Genomic DNA, 16008 nt, shown 5'->3' with positions numbered 1-16008 from the left:
GGGAGCAGTATGCCAGCAACAATTGGCCCAGAGCACTTGGTTGGAGAAGGAAGCTTCTTGGTCTGTCAGTCGCTTGGGGACCAGGGCAGTAAGGTTAGCCTTACTGGCTTTTTTGCCTTTGGTTCAAGAGCATTTGGTTTGAGTTCTGTCGGACACTGTGACAACTGTACCTTACAATAACAGGCATTCCGTGGCACAGGAGACTCAGGAGTTAACCTGCTGGGTGGAGCAGCATCTCATATCGCAGGGGTCGAAAATGTCCAAGCAGACTTTCTCAGTTGTAGTCTTCTCGACCCAGGAGAATGGGAATTGTCGGATGTAGCGATGCGACTCATTTGCGCAAAATTTTAAATCATTCTGGACGATATCTATTTCTCTGATATTGTTTAATAGTTCAAATGGTTTTGTACTGCTACCCATCTGTTAAGAATCTGTTTACTGTTCTTACTAATGCTCAGTTACAAGATATTGTACACTTTTGTAAACCGTTATGATGGCTCAATCGAATAACGGTATATAAAACTCATCAAATAAATAAATAAAATGGGACGGTCCACACGTTGATCTGATGTCGACTCAGCATAATGCGAAGGGTCCTCATTTTTTCAGCATATGGAGGGAGTACTGGGCCGAGGGCGTAGATGCTCTAATGCTGCCTTGGCCTCGGGGAGTTCTGCTGTATGTTTTTCCCCCTTGGCCCCTAGTGGGCAAGGTCTTGCGGTGGATAGAGAGGCATCCAGGGGATGTGGTGTTGGTAGCCCCGGAGTGGCCTTGTTGGCCTTGGTTTGCAGATCTGGTCAACCTGGCAGTGGAAGGACTGTTGCGATTCAGTCATCTCCCTCTTCTTCTGTGGCAGGGCCCCATATTTTCTGACCAGGCAGATTGCTTTTGTTTAGTGACTTGGCCTTTGAGAGAGGCATTTGAGATGCAGAGGGTACCCAGAGGCGGTTATCACTACCCTCCTGCAAGCGAGACGGAAATCGACTACGATGTCAGAGTCTGGAAGGTCTTGCGTCATGGTGTTTGACTAAAGGAGTTCAGGTCTTGTAGTCTTCTCTGTCTCACATCTTGTCGTTCCTTCAGGAAGGTTTGGTCAAAGGCTTCGCTTTCAACGCTTGAGGCAAATGCACACACATTTAAAAAAACTCCTGAAGACGTGGCTATTTGAACAGGCATATATTCAAACAAGCTAAATTCCAGAGTATAGTTATTCTCCCTGTTTACTTTTATTTTATAACCATGGAATTAGTCCATGGCAATGTTTATTTTATTTGGAACTGTTTTTAATTTATTTAATATTATTGTAACTCGTAATTTTGAAAGGTTGTTATTTTGTCATTTTATATTATATTTTATTTTTGGGCAATGTATATTATGTTTTTAACTTTGTTTTATTTTGATTTTATGCTTTTGAAGAACTATTTTAGGAATTATTTATGAATTGTTTTAGAAAATTGTAAACCGACTTGAAGTTATTACGAAAGTTTCGACATATAAAAATGGTTAAATAAAAAAATAAATAAATAATAGAGTTCAGGTGGCAGCCTTGGCTTGCTTAAGAGGAAAAGTTGATGGGTACCAGTTGTCCACTCATCCCAAAGTGGTAAGATATATTCAGGGGCTCAAAAATTTGCGCCCTCCAGTGAGGAGAGTTTGTCCCTCCTGAAACCTTAATTTCGTTCTTCAAGGTTTGTGCGAGCCTTCTTTCAAACCTATCCACAGAACAACTGCTAAGGATTTGACTTTAAAGCTCGTTTTCTTGGAAGCCATTTGCTCTGCAAGGAGAATTTCTGAGTTACAGGCTTTGTCTTGTCGCAATCCATTCCTGCAGATCTCGGAAGCAGGCGTGTCTTTGCGGACGGTGCCATCTTTTCTTCCGAAGATAGTATCCGCTTTTCATGTCAATCAGACGGTGGAGCTGCCGGCTTTTCAAGATTTAGTTGCTTCTGAGACTAATGCATGGGAACTTCGGATGTTGGACATCCATAGAGCTTTGCTGCGATATCTCAAGGTCACAAATGATTTTAGGAGGTCTGATCATCTTTTCATTTTATGGAGTGGTCCAAAGAAGGGTACCCAGACTTCCAAAGCTACCATTCAGGCCGATACAGTACAGTGTTATTCTTGCACATTCCCAAAGATTACATGTGCCAATCAGTAAAAAGTAATTTATTTTTTTTTACCTTTGCTGGCTGATGTTAGTTTTCTAATTGGTTGGTCACAGGCTTTTTTTTTTTTCCACCTTCCCTTTCTTATTTTTTTGCCAATTCCTTTCATATTGTCCTTTTTTCTTCCGTATTTCTTTTCTTTCCATCTTCTTCCCTCAAACACAGTCAGGTTCTCATTCTCACATGCATTTCTCTCTCTCACACACACACAGGCTCTCACTGTCACATGCTGTCTCTCATACAATCATTCATACACACAGTCTCTCACTGTCACATGCTGTCTGACTCTCACACACACAGGCTCTCTCTCACTCCCACATGCTGTCTTGCTCAAGCATAGGCTCTCACCGTCACACGCTGTCTCTCTCACACACACAGAGGCTCTCACATGCTGCCTCTGCAAACATTCAGATCCTCACTCCCACACACAATCTCTCAACTCATCTCATACATGCACGCACACACCCTCTACAGACCCTCAGCCTCTCTCTCACCTCTGGGCCTCCTCTTCGCGGGTCGCCGCAGGATGGGCTCTGCAGCGACCCTGAACTTCTCGAGCCTCTTCCTCTTCCTCGGCCCTACTACCGGGCCTCTTCCTCTTCTTGGGCCGCTACGACTTGGGATTCGCAGCAGCCCGCGGCGGCTCCTCTTCTGCACGCGCTGATGCTCTTTCTCCTTCCTGCCCACGCAGCTCCGGCAACGTTTACTTCCGGGCCGCACAGGCAGGAAGGAGGAAGAGCATCAGCGCGTTTGAACGCGATCTTTTTCTTCGGGCAAGGAGGCTCAGCGGCCGCATGAGCCTCCTTGCGCCCGGGGGCATCGGCTCCCGTCGGGATACCACTGCAAGCCTCCTCTTCGCGGGTCGCCGCTGGATGGGCTTTGCAGCGGCCCTGAACTTCTCGGGCCTCTTCCTCTTCCTCGGCCCTGCTACCGGGCCTCTTCCTCTTCTTGGGCCGCTGCGACTTGGGATTCGCAGCAGCCCGCGGCGGCTCCTCTTCTGCACGCGCTGATACTCTTTCTCCTTCCTGCCCACGCAGCTCCGGCAACGTTTACTTCCGGGCCGCACAGGCAGGAAGGAGGAAGAGCATCAGCGCGTTTGAACGCAATCTTTTGCTTCGGGCAAGGAGGCTCAGCGGCCGCATGAGCCTCCTTGCGCCCGGGGGCATCGGCTCCCCTCAGGATACCACTGCTCGCGTCTGCCCCTAATACTTTGGAAACTTTATTAAAAAAAAAAAAATGACGTCACAGGATTGACCGGCCCACCAGGGGAAGCCCGATCCCCTGATAGGTCAATCTGCCCCTGTTTACAAGGGATGGCTTACTTTCGGGGGAGGTCTTATATTTAAGAATTCGGCAAAATCTCTACTAGGTCTTATTTTTGGGGGATGTCTTATTTTCGGGGAAACACAGTAGTACTTTATTGAATTCCAATGACATTAGCATGGTAGTACAAATTTGAGACCTTTCTGTATGTTGTTCATACCAATATTGTTATAACAGATGTAACAGTTGTAAAAACAGTGCATGTTCCTGCTTCCCTCAAATATATTTACATTGTTTTAGTGTCTTAGTTAATTATTTTTAAAGTGTATCATAAAAGCCTAAATGTGATTATCACACTTTAAACTTCTAACATTCAGATGGCATGGGGCGTGTTATGCAGAATGTACTGAGTAATGTAGAGTGCATAAGGATAAAAATGCAGTTGGGCATTGTGATTGATCATTTTGAATTTTATGTGCACAGTCTTTTTACATATGGATTGGGACTGGTGATTGTAAAAGCACCAACACTGAATCATCTTTTAACTGTCATCCCAGTGCTCTGGAGCAGCAGTGTGAAATACTGCTAATTAAAATTGATGCTTTATCATCATCATGACTTATTAGACCCTGGGGGGGGGGGGGGGGGGGTTGGTGGGGCAGATCTGGAGAATGAATCATTTGCTACACTTTTTCTGCACAGAATTCCAAGAGCTTTCTTATTTTATAGAATTCCAGAAATATAAATGTAGCAACTCTGAGATAACCTTTTTGAAATTTTCATACTCTTGGAATGCATGACCACTTCTAAAGATGTGAAGGCACTTTTGCCCAATAACTTTTGGTTAAATTGGGGCATAAATAAGTGATGTGGCTTTTGTCAGTGGCTGAACTTGAATTCAGAATAACATCACAAGTGCTTATTTCATTTATAGTGCTGAGCTTTAGCTATTGGATTAGAATTTTCTCCCTTGTATTCAGGCCTGCTTTGTGTAATGGTTATTCCCAGGATATGTATACATTTCTACAGAACAAATATAGTCTGATGTGTATTAAATATATGTTCTTTTGTGAACTGTTGAGACTACACATTACATTTCTACCATTTTCAGCCAAATTCAAAAGAACCTAGCAGTCAACAAGGAAAGTTATCTGAAGAAGTGGGAGATCAGCCAAGAGAAAGTGAACCTGCACCTGGTGAAGCCGACGGAGTGAGTAAAGAAGGCAATGCAAAGAAAAAGAATAAGAGAGAGCGCAAGGAAGAGAGACAAAAAGCCAAAAAGAAAGAGAAGAAAGTATTAAAATTAGAAAGTCAGCAGGAAGATTTAGGAAAGAAGGGCAAAAAGCGGGAAAGAAAAGACTCTATTGAAGATGAGGAGAGGGCCCCTGCGGCAGCCATTGCCGTGGAGAAAAAGAAAAAGAAGCAGCAAAGGGGAAAGGAAAGCGCCGAGTGCTCTCAAATGAATGGAGATGGACATCACGTTGAAACCGCCGAAGAAAGAAAGATAAAAGCTAGTATCAACAAAAGAAAGCGCAATCATTCCGAAGGTACTGTGTTGAAGTAATATATAATGGTGGTTCATATGTGAAATAGTGGGGGAGATTGAGGGTTTTTATGCAGTAATTTTAGAGCTCTGTGAAAAAATGCAGGGTGACTATTAATATGTAACTCTTGTACTATAATGAAACCCTCAGGTGAACCATATTTCAATCCCAAAAAACTGAATAGCACACCAAATTTTCCAGCAGAAGACACAGAAGAAAGTGTGAGCACAATAAAAGGTACAGTTTATTCTTAAACTCTGTGGAAAACATAATTTTTTATTTTTCCGAGATAATTTGCTTTTCATTTTTGATGTTTTTGCTTTCCTGTAAACATGTCAGACGTGCAAGATAGTAAATCTGTTTCAGCCGGTATCAAAATGAGGCAGATCGTATACCATAACCATAGCCCTTGGTTTCCCATGATGCCACAGAAAAGACCTAAAAATCTGGATCTTACCTCAGATTTTACCATTTCCTGTGGAATCATGTGCTTTTTAAAAGTGAACTTCCACAAGCTCGCCACTAGTGCAGGGGTGGGCAAAGTTTTTGATTAGAGTCACATTGGTGGTCCCTGTGAAAATGGTGGGCTATTCTGTTGTGGGGTGGGATGTCTCTTTGAGTTCCGGTTGAGAAGTGTATGTGGGAAGAGAGAAATGCATCACGACCTAGCCTGCAGCGGCGACTACTTCTGCACATTTATGTCTCTTCTTGCAAACTAGTGGAAGTGATGTTGCTGCTGCAAATCAGAAGAAGAATGTCCATGGGCCAGATGTAGGCGAGAATACTTCTACTGCTATTTTCCCACCCTGGCCTAGTAGAATTGCTATGCATTGAAATACTAGAGATCTGGGTTTGATTCCTGGACCTAGCAAAGCCTGGAAATTTGATAGAGGCAGTATTCACAGCCACAGGTGGAAGCGAGTAACATCCGTTGCACAGCCTTTGGATGGGACTTGGGGTGCATTAATACAAGACTGGGCTATAGATGAAGGGAGAGACAAAACTCCAGATAGCTGCTATGGAAAGTGTGTGGCACCATTGGCCTAATTTGGGCCGGTTCTGATAAAGATGGAAACCCAGAGGAGCAGGAGGAAGCTTCCAGAACAAAAAAATATGATGAGGAAGTGAACTTGCCATCCTGTTATAATGGAACAAATTGTCTTATAGCTGATAACATTACAGGGGTGGGGGTGGGGGGTGTTTTTGTAGTATTAGTTTCCATACACTAAGTGATGTCATCTGTCTAAAAAGTCTGTTGCTTTTTGAGGGAGCAGGAATTCCCACTCTTCTTTTTACTTTTAGGATAGAAAGAATTTTAAAGCTGTATAAGGGAATTCGTACACAGAAATTAGTTGTCATGATAAAGACTAAGATATCAGGTCTAACAAAATCCTAATATGTATTTTCTATATAATGCAGTTGTAGGGAAATTCAACTGGAGGGGGACTATCAAGGCTGTTCTGAAACAAGCTCCTGATAATGAAATATCAATAAAAAAACTCAGAAAAAAGGTGAGGCAGATTGGAAAGAGTTGATAATTTTGGTTGAAAAGAAATAACATGTCTGTATTTTACTGTGTACTTAATATTTCTACTTATTAATTGCATGATCAACGAATTGTCCTAGGTGATATATAGAAATAAATAGCCATCAATAAATATCCCACTGCTCCTCATACATTGGCTTTCCTAGCTTCCCACATGTTACTCATTATTAAAAGATTTATTAAAAAGCCAAGTATTATTGGCCTTCTCAAAGGCCTTGTGCTTCCTCCTTCAATGGTGCACTCCAAGTCCAAGGTATTCCAGGGGGACTGATAAAAAGATTTTCCATTCTGCTCCTTCTTTTTCTGCTTTCCATGCTCTCAAGATATGTTTGCTGCTTACCCTTTAAAGTCTTGAACCTGTTTATGGCTGCAGCAGTAAAGTTAAAAAAAAAAAAACACAAAAGGGAATGCTGGCTATTCAGCAGCCACAGGTTCATGGCAACTGGATAGTGGGGGTACTCTGTTTGGATGTAGACTGAGCCTGCATGTGTACTTGGTATGCACATTTGTACTGCGGGCAGTGCTCGAAGGGGAGTGATGGTGCACAGCATGCAGTCTTAATGCAGTGCCTTTGAAGGTAGGTTCTGAATGCCGCTGAGGGGATGGAATGTTGCGGGTAAATCTACCCAGACATTCAGCAAGAGGTCTGTGATCGGCAGTCCTGTTTTTTGTTTTGTTGGTTTTTTTTTTCACCTGGCTGTAAGTAACGGTTGGGGCACTGGCGGCCATTTTGAAATTGCTCAAAAATGGCTGGTGCTGGTCCGTAATTTGGTGCTGTCTGAGGTGTCCCTTTATTAATTTGTTGGGAACAGCGTGTCATTCAGCAGTAAGCATGATGGCGGCATAAGCAAAACATGAAACAGAAACATGCTGTGCTCAGCATCTAGTTTGAGAAAAGTAATAGATATTGCAGGATTGTTGCAAAGCTCAGGACCACTGTTGTGGGATGACTGCAGGGTAATCACTGGCTGAGACTGCGTTCAGACTACACTTTCCCATTGGAGACTAGGTTTCAGAGGGGCTCCAGTATTCATTTTGTTGTGACAGAGGACCAATGTGGGGGGGGGGGGGTATGGTCCTCTTTCCCTGAGCCCAGAGAGGCGCATTTTAAATACCATGGTAGTTCCTAAATCCATAGTGGTTACCTGAGCTCAGAGAGGCATATTTCTCCTAAGACAAACAGGATGCTAGTCTTCACACGTGGGTGACATCATCAGATGAAGCCAGGCATGGAAAACTTTTGTCAAAATTTCTAGAAACGTTTAACTGGTGCATTGAGCATGCCCAGCATGCCACTGTCCATGCTTCCATGCGGGGTTCCCCTTCAGTTTCTTCTTTTCTATGCAGCTTTCGCCTCGTGGATGTGGAGCTCTGCTCTCTTCAGATTTTTTTCCTGGGTTTTTTTTTTTAACTTATCTGCACTGGGTCTCTCTTCTTCCCCGTCGGTGCTTCTATAGGGTGGCGTGGTAAGTTTTTTGTTCTTTGCGGTTGATTCCTGACAGTGTTGCTTTTCGGAGGCCACCGGTCATCAACCGTTCGCAGGCTCTTTTTCATGGCGTTGTCAGGGTTTCGCCGATGCCCGCAGTGTCCATGGACCATGTCCATTACAGATCCGCATGACATCTGTATCCTCTGCCTGGGGACATCGCACAAAGTCTGGGGGGTGGGGGGGTGTGTTTGCCATCAAATGACCCCCAAGGGTTGTCAGGCCCATTTAGACAAGATGGAGAAGCTCTTTGGATCTAGAAAATCTGAACCTTCAACTCCAGCGTTGGGTGCTTCGACACCCAAGGGCTGGGGAAAACAGATGGATTTGGCTCCATCATTGTCTACTACCTCACCCGGGCCCTCTTGAGAAAGAGGGGTCGGAGATAGGCCCTCATTCGTGGCATCGCATTCCAGGATATTGGGATCATCTCCTTCCTTGTTGCCAGGGAAAGACCAGGCCAAGTATCGTCGGAAACCTCAGAAGCATACTCACCGGTCACTATTATTGCATGGTGCCAGGCTCGGGTCGGCACCGGTGACCACCATGATGCCACCGAAGCGACCCTGGGGAGAGGAGGCATCAACCTCCACGAGCCTGGGAGTCCCAGGCATTCCCCACCTTTATTCGGTACCGGGCACTGAGCTTCCTCATGGTTCTCAGGAAGTTCGAGTGATGCCTCTTCTTCCTTCTCTTCTGTCCATTCTGTCTTCAACGGATTTTCAGGAGGAGCTGGACAGCAGTATGCAACAGGCGATGCTACAAGCCCTGACATCGAACTGTTGGCTCCACCGGTGCCTCCCCTGGTGTCAGAGCCCACCCCTGTGATGTTGGCACCGCTGCTGGAGTGTCTCAACGTCCTCCTGGCTGTCTTGCCCACGCAGCAGCTACTGGTGCCCAGGAGTCTCTTGATACCCCAGTGGCCACCGGGTTCTCCTCCCTCTGGAGTCATCCCCATTGTGGGCTCCTCTGAGGAGGACGATGTATCACGGCCGGGGGCACCGATGACTCTGGTACAGCGCCTAGTTTTGTCTGGTCCGATCCCTGGTTCCTCGGGGACCTGGTTCCTCGGAATGCCCTCGATGCCACTGGTAACTTTAGTGGCAAAACCGAGGGGCTTGGAGAAGGGTCCTCCACAAGGGTCCCCAGGGGACTTCAGTGAGGAGGAAGTGCCGTATGATCCCTGGGGGGATGATACTTCTGAGTCTTCTTCGGATAACTCGGGATCTTCCCTCAAATCCGTCTCCTCCAGATGAGAGGTGTCAGTCCCCACCAAAGGATCTAATCTTTGTGGGCTTTGTGTGGGCTATGGCAGAGGCCATTCCTTTCCAACTCCTTATGGAGGAGGATGCCCGACACAAAATGCTGGAAGTTCTCCAGTTCATTGATGCCCCAAAGGAGGTAGTGACTGTTTCCATCCACGATACCTTTAAGGAATTACTCCTTCAGATTTGGGAACACCCCATCTCAAAGCCTCCCATGAACCGGAAGGCGGATGCGATCTACTTGGTACAGCAGCCCTTGGGGTTTGAGAGGCGTCAGCTTCCGCATCAGTCAGTGGTGGTGGAATCTGCCCTCAAAAAGGCCAAGTGTTCACGCACCCAAGCTTCTGCACCTCCAGGTCGAGAACACTGAGCATTGGATACCTTAGGTAGGAAGGTGTACCAGGGCACGATGCTGATCGCCCGGATTGCCTCCTACCAGCTGTACATGACACAATACACCCGCAACCTTTGGAAACAGGTTCATGAGTTGTTGGAGCAGCTCCCCCAGCAACAGCAAGAAGCATTCTTGGCAGATGCCCAGCAAGGCTTGGAGTGTGGCAAACCCAAGGTGCGCTCCACCTATGATGCATTTCAAACAGCAGCTAGGGTAGCGGCGGCGAGCATTGGTTCCCGTAGAATGGCGTGGCTCCGAGCATTAGATCTCCGACCATAAATCCAAGAGAAACTTGTGGACCTGCCCTGCACTGGCGAGAACCTGTTTGGGGACAAGGTGAGAGATGCTGTGGCTCAGTTGACGGATCACTGTTAGACCCTCCAGCATCTCTCGGCCAGTACATTGGACCCTCCATCCTCCGCAAGGAAGTCTTCATGTCAGGGTGGCAGGAGGTCCTTCTATTGCTGGAGGAAATATTACCCTCTAGATTCTCATGCCTGTACGCCTCGAGTGGGTTCTAGGGGTCGCTCTAGACAGCAGTAGACTCCCAGACTTCAGCTGGCACCTCAGCAAAACCCTACTATGAGGTATTGACTGGCTGCAAGGGAGCATAAACCCCATGACCATACCCTTGACATTAGGGCCCCCAGTCAGGGGTCGGTTACGCTAGCCACAGGACCGCTAGCCACAGGTGACCTCAGGCCAGTGGGTCCTGTCCATCATTTGTCGAGGGTATCAGTTGAACTTCCTGGCTGTCCCCGCGGACTCTCCCCCTGCCTGTCATGGGGCCAGTTCCCGCATCAAGAAATTCTCTGGATGGAGCTCTCCCACCTTGTAATGGCCGGAGCAGTAGAACCCGTATTGCTGCGTCAACAAGGGCAGGGATTCTACTCCCTATATTTCCTAATTCCAAAGAGAACAGGGGGGCTTTGCCCCATTTTGGATCTGAGGGCCTTGAAGAAATATCTGCGAAGTGAAAAGTTCAAGATGGCCTCACTGGGCACTCCGATTCCCCTCCTGCAAAGAGGGGACTGGCTTTGCTCCCTCGACCTCAAAAACGCTTACGCCCACATCAAGATCTTCCCCAGTCACAGGAAGTATATACAGTTCCTCGTGGGTGGCCGCCCTAGCTTTGGCCCCATTGGTCTTCACCAAATGCCTAGCAGTAGTGGGTGCGCACCTCTGCCAACTGGTTGTACATGTGTTCCCCTATGTGGTCGATTGGCTGGTCAAGAGCACCACCCAGGAGGGGGTGCTTTGCTCCCTACACTTTACCATTTGGGTGCTGGAGTCCATCGGGTTTGTCATCAACTACCCAAAGTCCCATCTCACCCCATCGTCTCAGTTGGATTTTAATGGTGCCTGCCTGGACTCGTATCAGGCCCGGGCCTCTTTTCCTCGCGGTCGAGCACTTGCTCAGGTGTCTCTGGCAAGACTAGTCTGGTGAAACTGACAGGTGTCAGCCCAGCTTCTGCTTTGCTTGCTGGGTCACGTGGACGCATCTGTCCATGTTACTCCTTTGGCCCGCCTACATATGCGGAGGGCTCAGTGGACCCTACGGTTGTAGTGACAACAAGCCACCCAGGATCTCAGTGTGCACATTTGCGTAACGCCACCTTTCCAGACTACCTTGTCATGGTGGAAGAGTCTGCCCAATCTGGAGCAGGGGATTACCTGTCAGGCCCTCCAGACCCAGGTTGTGCTTACCATGGATGCTTCTACCTTGGGTTGGTGTGCGCATGTGGATGGCCTCATCACACAAAGTCTGTGCTCTGCTCAGGAAACTCAATGCCAGATCAATTTCCTGGAGCTTCGAGCGATCAGGTACGCACTCTGGGCATTCTGGGATCACTTGTCCAACCAGGCGGTCCTGGTACAGATCGACAGCCAAGTGGTGATGTGGTACATCAACAAGCAGGGAGGTACAGGTTCGTTCCTCCTGTGTCAAGAGGCTTTCCAGATTTGCTCTTGGGCTCAGTCCCAGGGCATGTTGCTCCGGGCCATATATATGTTCAGGATGGAGAATGCAGTGCCAGACCAGCTGAGTCGAGCGTTCCAACCTCACCAGTGGTCCCTGGATCAAATAGTGGCAGATCACATCTTATGCCTCGGGGGGGATTCCCAGATGTGGACCTCTTTACCTCCGCCTGCAACAACAAGGTGAGCCACTTCTTCCTATACAGGGGGGGACGGAAAGCCAACCTTAGACGCCTTTGTCTGCCATTGGGGCAAGGGTCTTCTATACGCATATCCTCTGCTTCCTCAGGTGATGTAGACCCTCCTGAAGCTATGGCAGGACAGGGGGACCATGATTCTCATTGCCCCTCATTGGCCAAGACAGGTCTGGTTCCCGATCCTGCTGGACCTCTCTGTCAGAGAACCGATCGGTTTGGGTACCATCCCCAACCTGATCTCGCAGGATCAGGGCAAGCTGCACAATCCCAACCTCAGGACATTGTCTCTGACGGCCTGGATGTTGAAAAGCTAGTCTTTCCTAGCGTGTAGCCAGATGGACTCAGGACCAATAGGTATTGTGCTCTTCTGCAAGCAGATGGGAGACGGAGTCAGATTTCACTCTACATATACCCGTGCAGGAAGCTTAGCTCTTCAGTATTGCTCTGTATCTCAGCAGATGCAGACACTATCCCACACACTAGAATAGTGTAACAATTAGAACAAAGAAGAAAGAAAATTTACCTTTAAAGAAGATCGAGCCCTGTTTCTCCTGCAGTGAAACCTAAGGGTCCCTCCCCCAGTCAAGATTTCCTGAGGTGATGGTCGATATCCCTCAGAGGTGAGCCTTGGTTCAGTAGCCAGTTCCCAGCATGGACTTAGCCCCCAGGATGGCTGAAAGGCAGCAGGTGCAGAATCGAGCACGGCGGTGAAGGTATTCCCCTCTCCTCCCGCAGCTGGAGACTGCCCGGCACGCAACTGGTAAGCGCCGAGACCAGGTAAAGTAGAAACCTTTAAATTTAAGTCTCTGGTCTCCAGAGCTCGAATAGCCGTACCGAGCATTTCCTCCAGAGAGATTTAAAGGGACACCAATCGGGTTGAGCAGTCCTGGTTGGTCTAGGCCCCGATCTGGTGCAAGGGTCCACACACGTGGGGACCCTCGGGAGGGGTGCCATCTTGCAAGCGGGGTCGTCGGCACCATATTCCCTCCTCGACCGGAGGTTCGCACGGGGCAGGCCGGGCGGCCGAAGTGCCTAACTTGCGTGCGTCCAACATAGCCATATGCATAGCTGTGCGCACAGTGGTGCACCCAACTGAGACGCGGGCACAACGAAATGCACACGGTGCGCACAACTGAGTACAACCCATGCGCACAACTAAGCACATCCGTGCACATAGCTACATGCATAGCCACGTTTGAATTTTTTCCACGCGCACAAACAATGGCGCCAAAGCCCAAGAAGGCCAAGGGACACACCACATAAGAGCCGCGCAACCTGAATTAGAGTCTTTCCTGTGCCAGCAGTGTGAAGAAGCCCAAGGGGAACCAAAGCCTGGTCACCTACTGCAGGGAGAGGGGTCCGGAACTACTGACGATTGTACCCCAGAACTATGTTTCTCCAACTCGGCCCCCCCACCCCACAGGAGGGCACCTCTGGGGCCTCCACTCAAGCTCCTCCTGGGATCAACATGGATCCAGGGAACTTCTCGTGGGTGGAATTTTTTAAAGGGCTGCAAACCTTTGTTCAGGCGCAACCAGCCCCTGCTGCGCAACAGGCTCAACCCCTGCCGGAAGCACAAGATCCTCCTGGCATCACTCGGGTTCCTCGAGAAATGCCTTGCCTAACCAAGAACCTCCCTAATAGGGATCCAGACACCTCAGATGATGAGAGTGACTCCCTGGAAGAAGGAGAAATCCCTCCAGGGATGGAACCATACAGAACCATTCTTCGATTTTTCCACAAGAACGAATTACCAGCCCTTGTTTCCCAGACTCTGAAAACGCTGGACATTCCAGGCACTGACCCTATGGCAGAACCAAAGAAGAACCCCATCTTGGTGTCTCTTCGTAAGGCCTCTTGCTACTTTCTTATGATGGAAGCCATCCAGGAACTGATCGACCTGGAATGGAATGCCCCGGAGGCCAGTTTCAAAGGGGGGAGAGCCTTGGAAGCCCTATATCCTCTGGAACCCGTGGCCAAGGAACGCCTGCGTTTCCCGAAAGTGGACGCTAGGGTCTTTGCAGTCTCAAAGCGAACAATTCCCGTGGAGGGAGGAGCGGCACTGAAGGACACTCAGGACAGACGATTGGAGTCCATCCTTAAGCAGGCCTTCACAACAGCAATAACACTGCAGATTGCTTCCTGCTGCACACTGGTGGCACGTTCCTGCTTGCTCCTCTCAAGAGACACAACTACGACCGGAAAAATGATGGAACCTGCGGCCTCTTTCCCCACTGACACTACCTCAGATCTAGTGCGCACCTCAGCCAGGGGCGTCGCCTCGGTAGTGGCAGCCAGAAGACAACTATGGCTACGGAATTGGTCGGCAGACACAATATCCAAAGCGAACCTCACGAAAATGCCTTTTAAAAGATCTCTCTTGTTCGGAAGCGAATTGAAGAAGTTAGCCAACAAATGGGGCAAATCTCCAGTGCCCCAACTACCGGAAGATAGAAATAAAAGACCTCAGCATTCCTCCCCCAGAAGAACCAAGGGCAGAGGATTGCAGCGCTTCAGACCCTACAAGAACACACATTTCCAGGCACCTTGCCCCTCCGGAAGGTCCCAGTCCTTTCGGAACAGACACACCAAGAGGGCATCAAGCCCAGGGGCAGGCTCCAGCCGTACCCCACAATGAGAAGAGGCAGACCCATCCACAGGAAGAAGATATAGGGGGTCAGCTTGCCCTCTTCTACCAAAGATGGGTCGAGATAACGTCAGACAAGAGGGTCCTAAACATCATTCGAGAAGGGTACTCTCTGAAATTCCGCAGCATCCCTCAAGACAAATTTATGAGATCACCCTGCCACTCCCACTCCAAGAGACTGGCAGTAGAAACCACACCAACAAGACTACTCAGTCTAAAGGCAATAACCCCGGTGTCCACGCCCCAACAAAATACTGGCCACTATTCCATCTATTTTATCATTCCCAAAAAGGAATGGTCATTCCGGCCCATCTTGGACCTCAAGAACGTCAACCTTTATCTGAAGGTACCACACTTCTGCATGGAAACCCTACGCTTCGTTATAATGGCAGTACAAATGGGAGAGATCCTAATCTCCCTGGATCTTTCCGAAACCTATCTTCACACAGCAGCACTTCATTTCCACACACCCCAAAGAGCCACAAGATTAGCCAGCAAAGGAACATCACCAAAGTCAGCACACCTTAACTCTGTCAGATCAAAAGCTCTATCAATTGAAGGTCATGCACTATGGAACTCACTGCCACAGGAACTCAGACTAGAACCCAATGCCAAAATATTTAAAAAGGGTATCAAGACATGGCTATTCCAACAAGCCTTCATTTAACTATCCAATAATATGCCTTGTCAGTAATCTCGATTATACAATTCTGTTAATTTGTTGTTTTTTATTGAATTTTAATGTATTTTATAGTATTTTAACATTTTATTTAATGATATAAAGAGCATAATCGATGACATGCCAATATTAGGCATTTTATTGTTTTCCTTTTAATTTCATTTTTATTGTTATATATTTTATGCTTGCTATTTATTTTTTATTATGATCTGTAAACTGATGTGATATTTTTTTGAACGTTGGTATATAAAAACAAACAAATAAATAAATAAAATAAATCCCAGTCCCTCAGGATCACCAGCGCTTCCTGCGCTTTGTGATACTTGGTCACCATTACCAGTTCCGGGCACTACCCTTCGGCCTAGCAACTGCTCCCAGGACCTTCACCAAAATTATGGTGCTCGAGGCGGCAACACTGAGGAAAGAAGGGATCCTGGTACATCCTTACCTGGACGATTGGCTGATCAGGGCAATGTTTTCGGAGGAGAGTCGGAAGGTAACCACCAGAGTCAAGAACCTACTGCAGGAGCTTGGGTGGGTCGTGAACACGGCCAAGAGCTGTCTACAGCCCTTACAGTCACTAGAGTACCTGGGGGCCCTGTTCGACACCAAACAGAACAAGGTCTTCCTCCCCCCTCCAAGGAGAAGGAAACTGATGGAACAATTGCGAAGACTGATGACCAATGCATGTCCCAAGGTATGGGACTACCTTCAAGTCCTCGGCCTCATGGCATCAACCCTGGAAGTCGTGCCATGGGCAAGAGCCCATATGTGACCGCTCCAGTGCTCCCTACTGTCACGATGGAACCCTCTGTCCCAGAACTACTCAATTCACCTCCAAC

At 47.9% G+C, this 16008-nt stretch overlaps 1 protein-coding gene across 6 annotated transcripts in view; it reads left to right on the top strand.

Annotated features, from left to right (window-relative positions):
- The window catches only part of LYAR (Ly1 antibody reactive), a 99260-nt gene that overhangs the window by 67329 nt on the left and 15923 nt on the right, over window positions 1-16008 (top strand). For all 6 annotated transcript variants that reach the window (XM_029591051.1, XM_029591031.1, XM_029591070.1 and 3 more), the window contains exons 6-8: window positions 4543-4978; window positions 5126-5212; window positions 6395-6486. In XM_029591051.1, the coding sequence (XP_029446911.1) occupies window positions 4543-4978; window positions 5126-5212; window positions 6395-6486 (615 nt within the window). The remainder of the gene's footprint in view (window positions 1-4542; window positions 4979-5125; window positions 5213-6394; window positions 6487-16008) is intronic.

The sequence above is a fragment of the Rhinatrema bivittatum genome, chromosome 1 (genome assembly GCF_901001135.1).
Source record: "Rhinatrema bivittatum chromosome 1, aRhiBiv1.1, whole genome shotgun sequence".
Taxonomy (NCBI): Eukaryota; Metazoa; Chordata; class Amphibia; order Gymnophiona; family Rhinatrematidae; genus Rhinatrema; species Rhinatrema bivittatum.
Note: the sequence above shows the minus strand (reverse complement) of the source record. Positions and strands in the feature narration are given on the sequence as shown.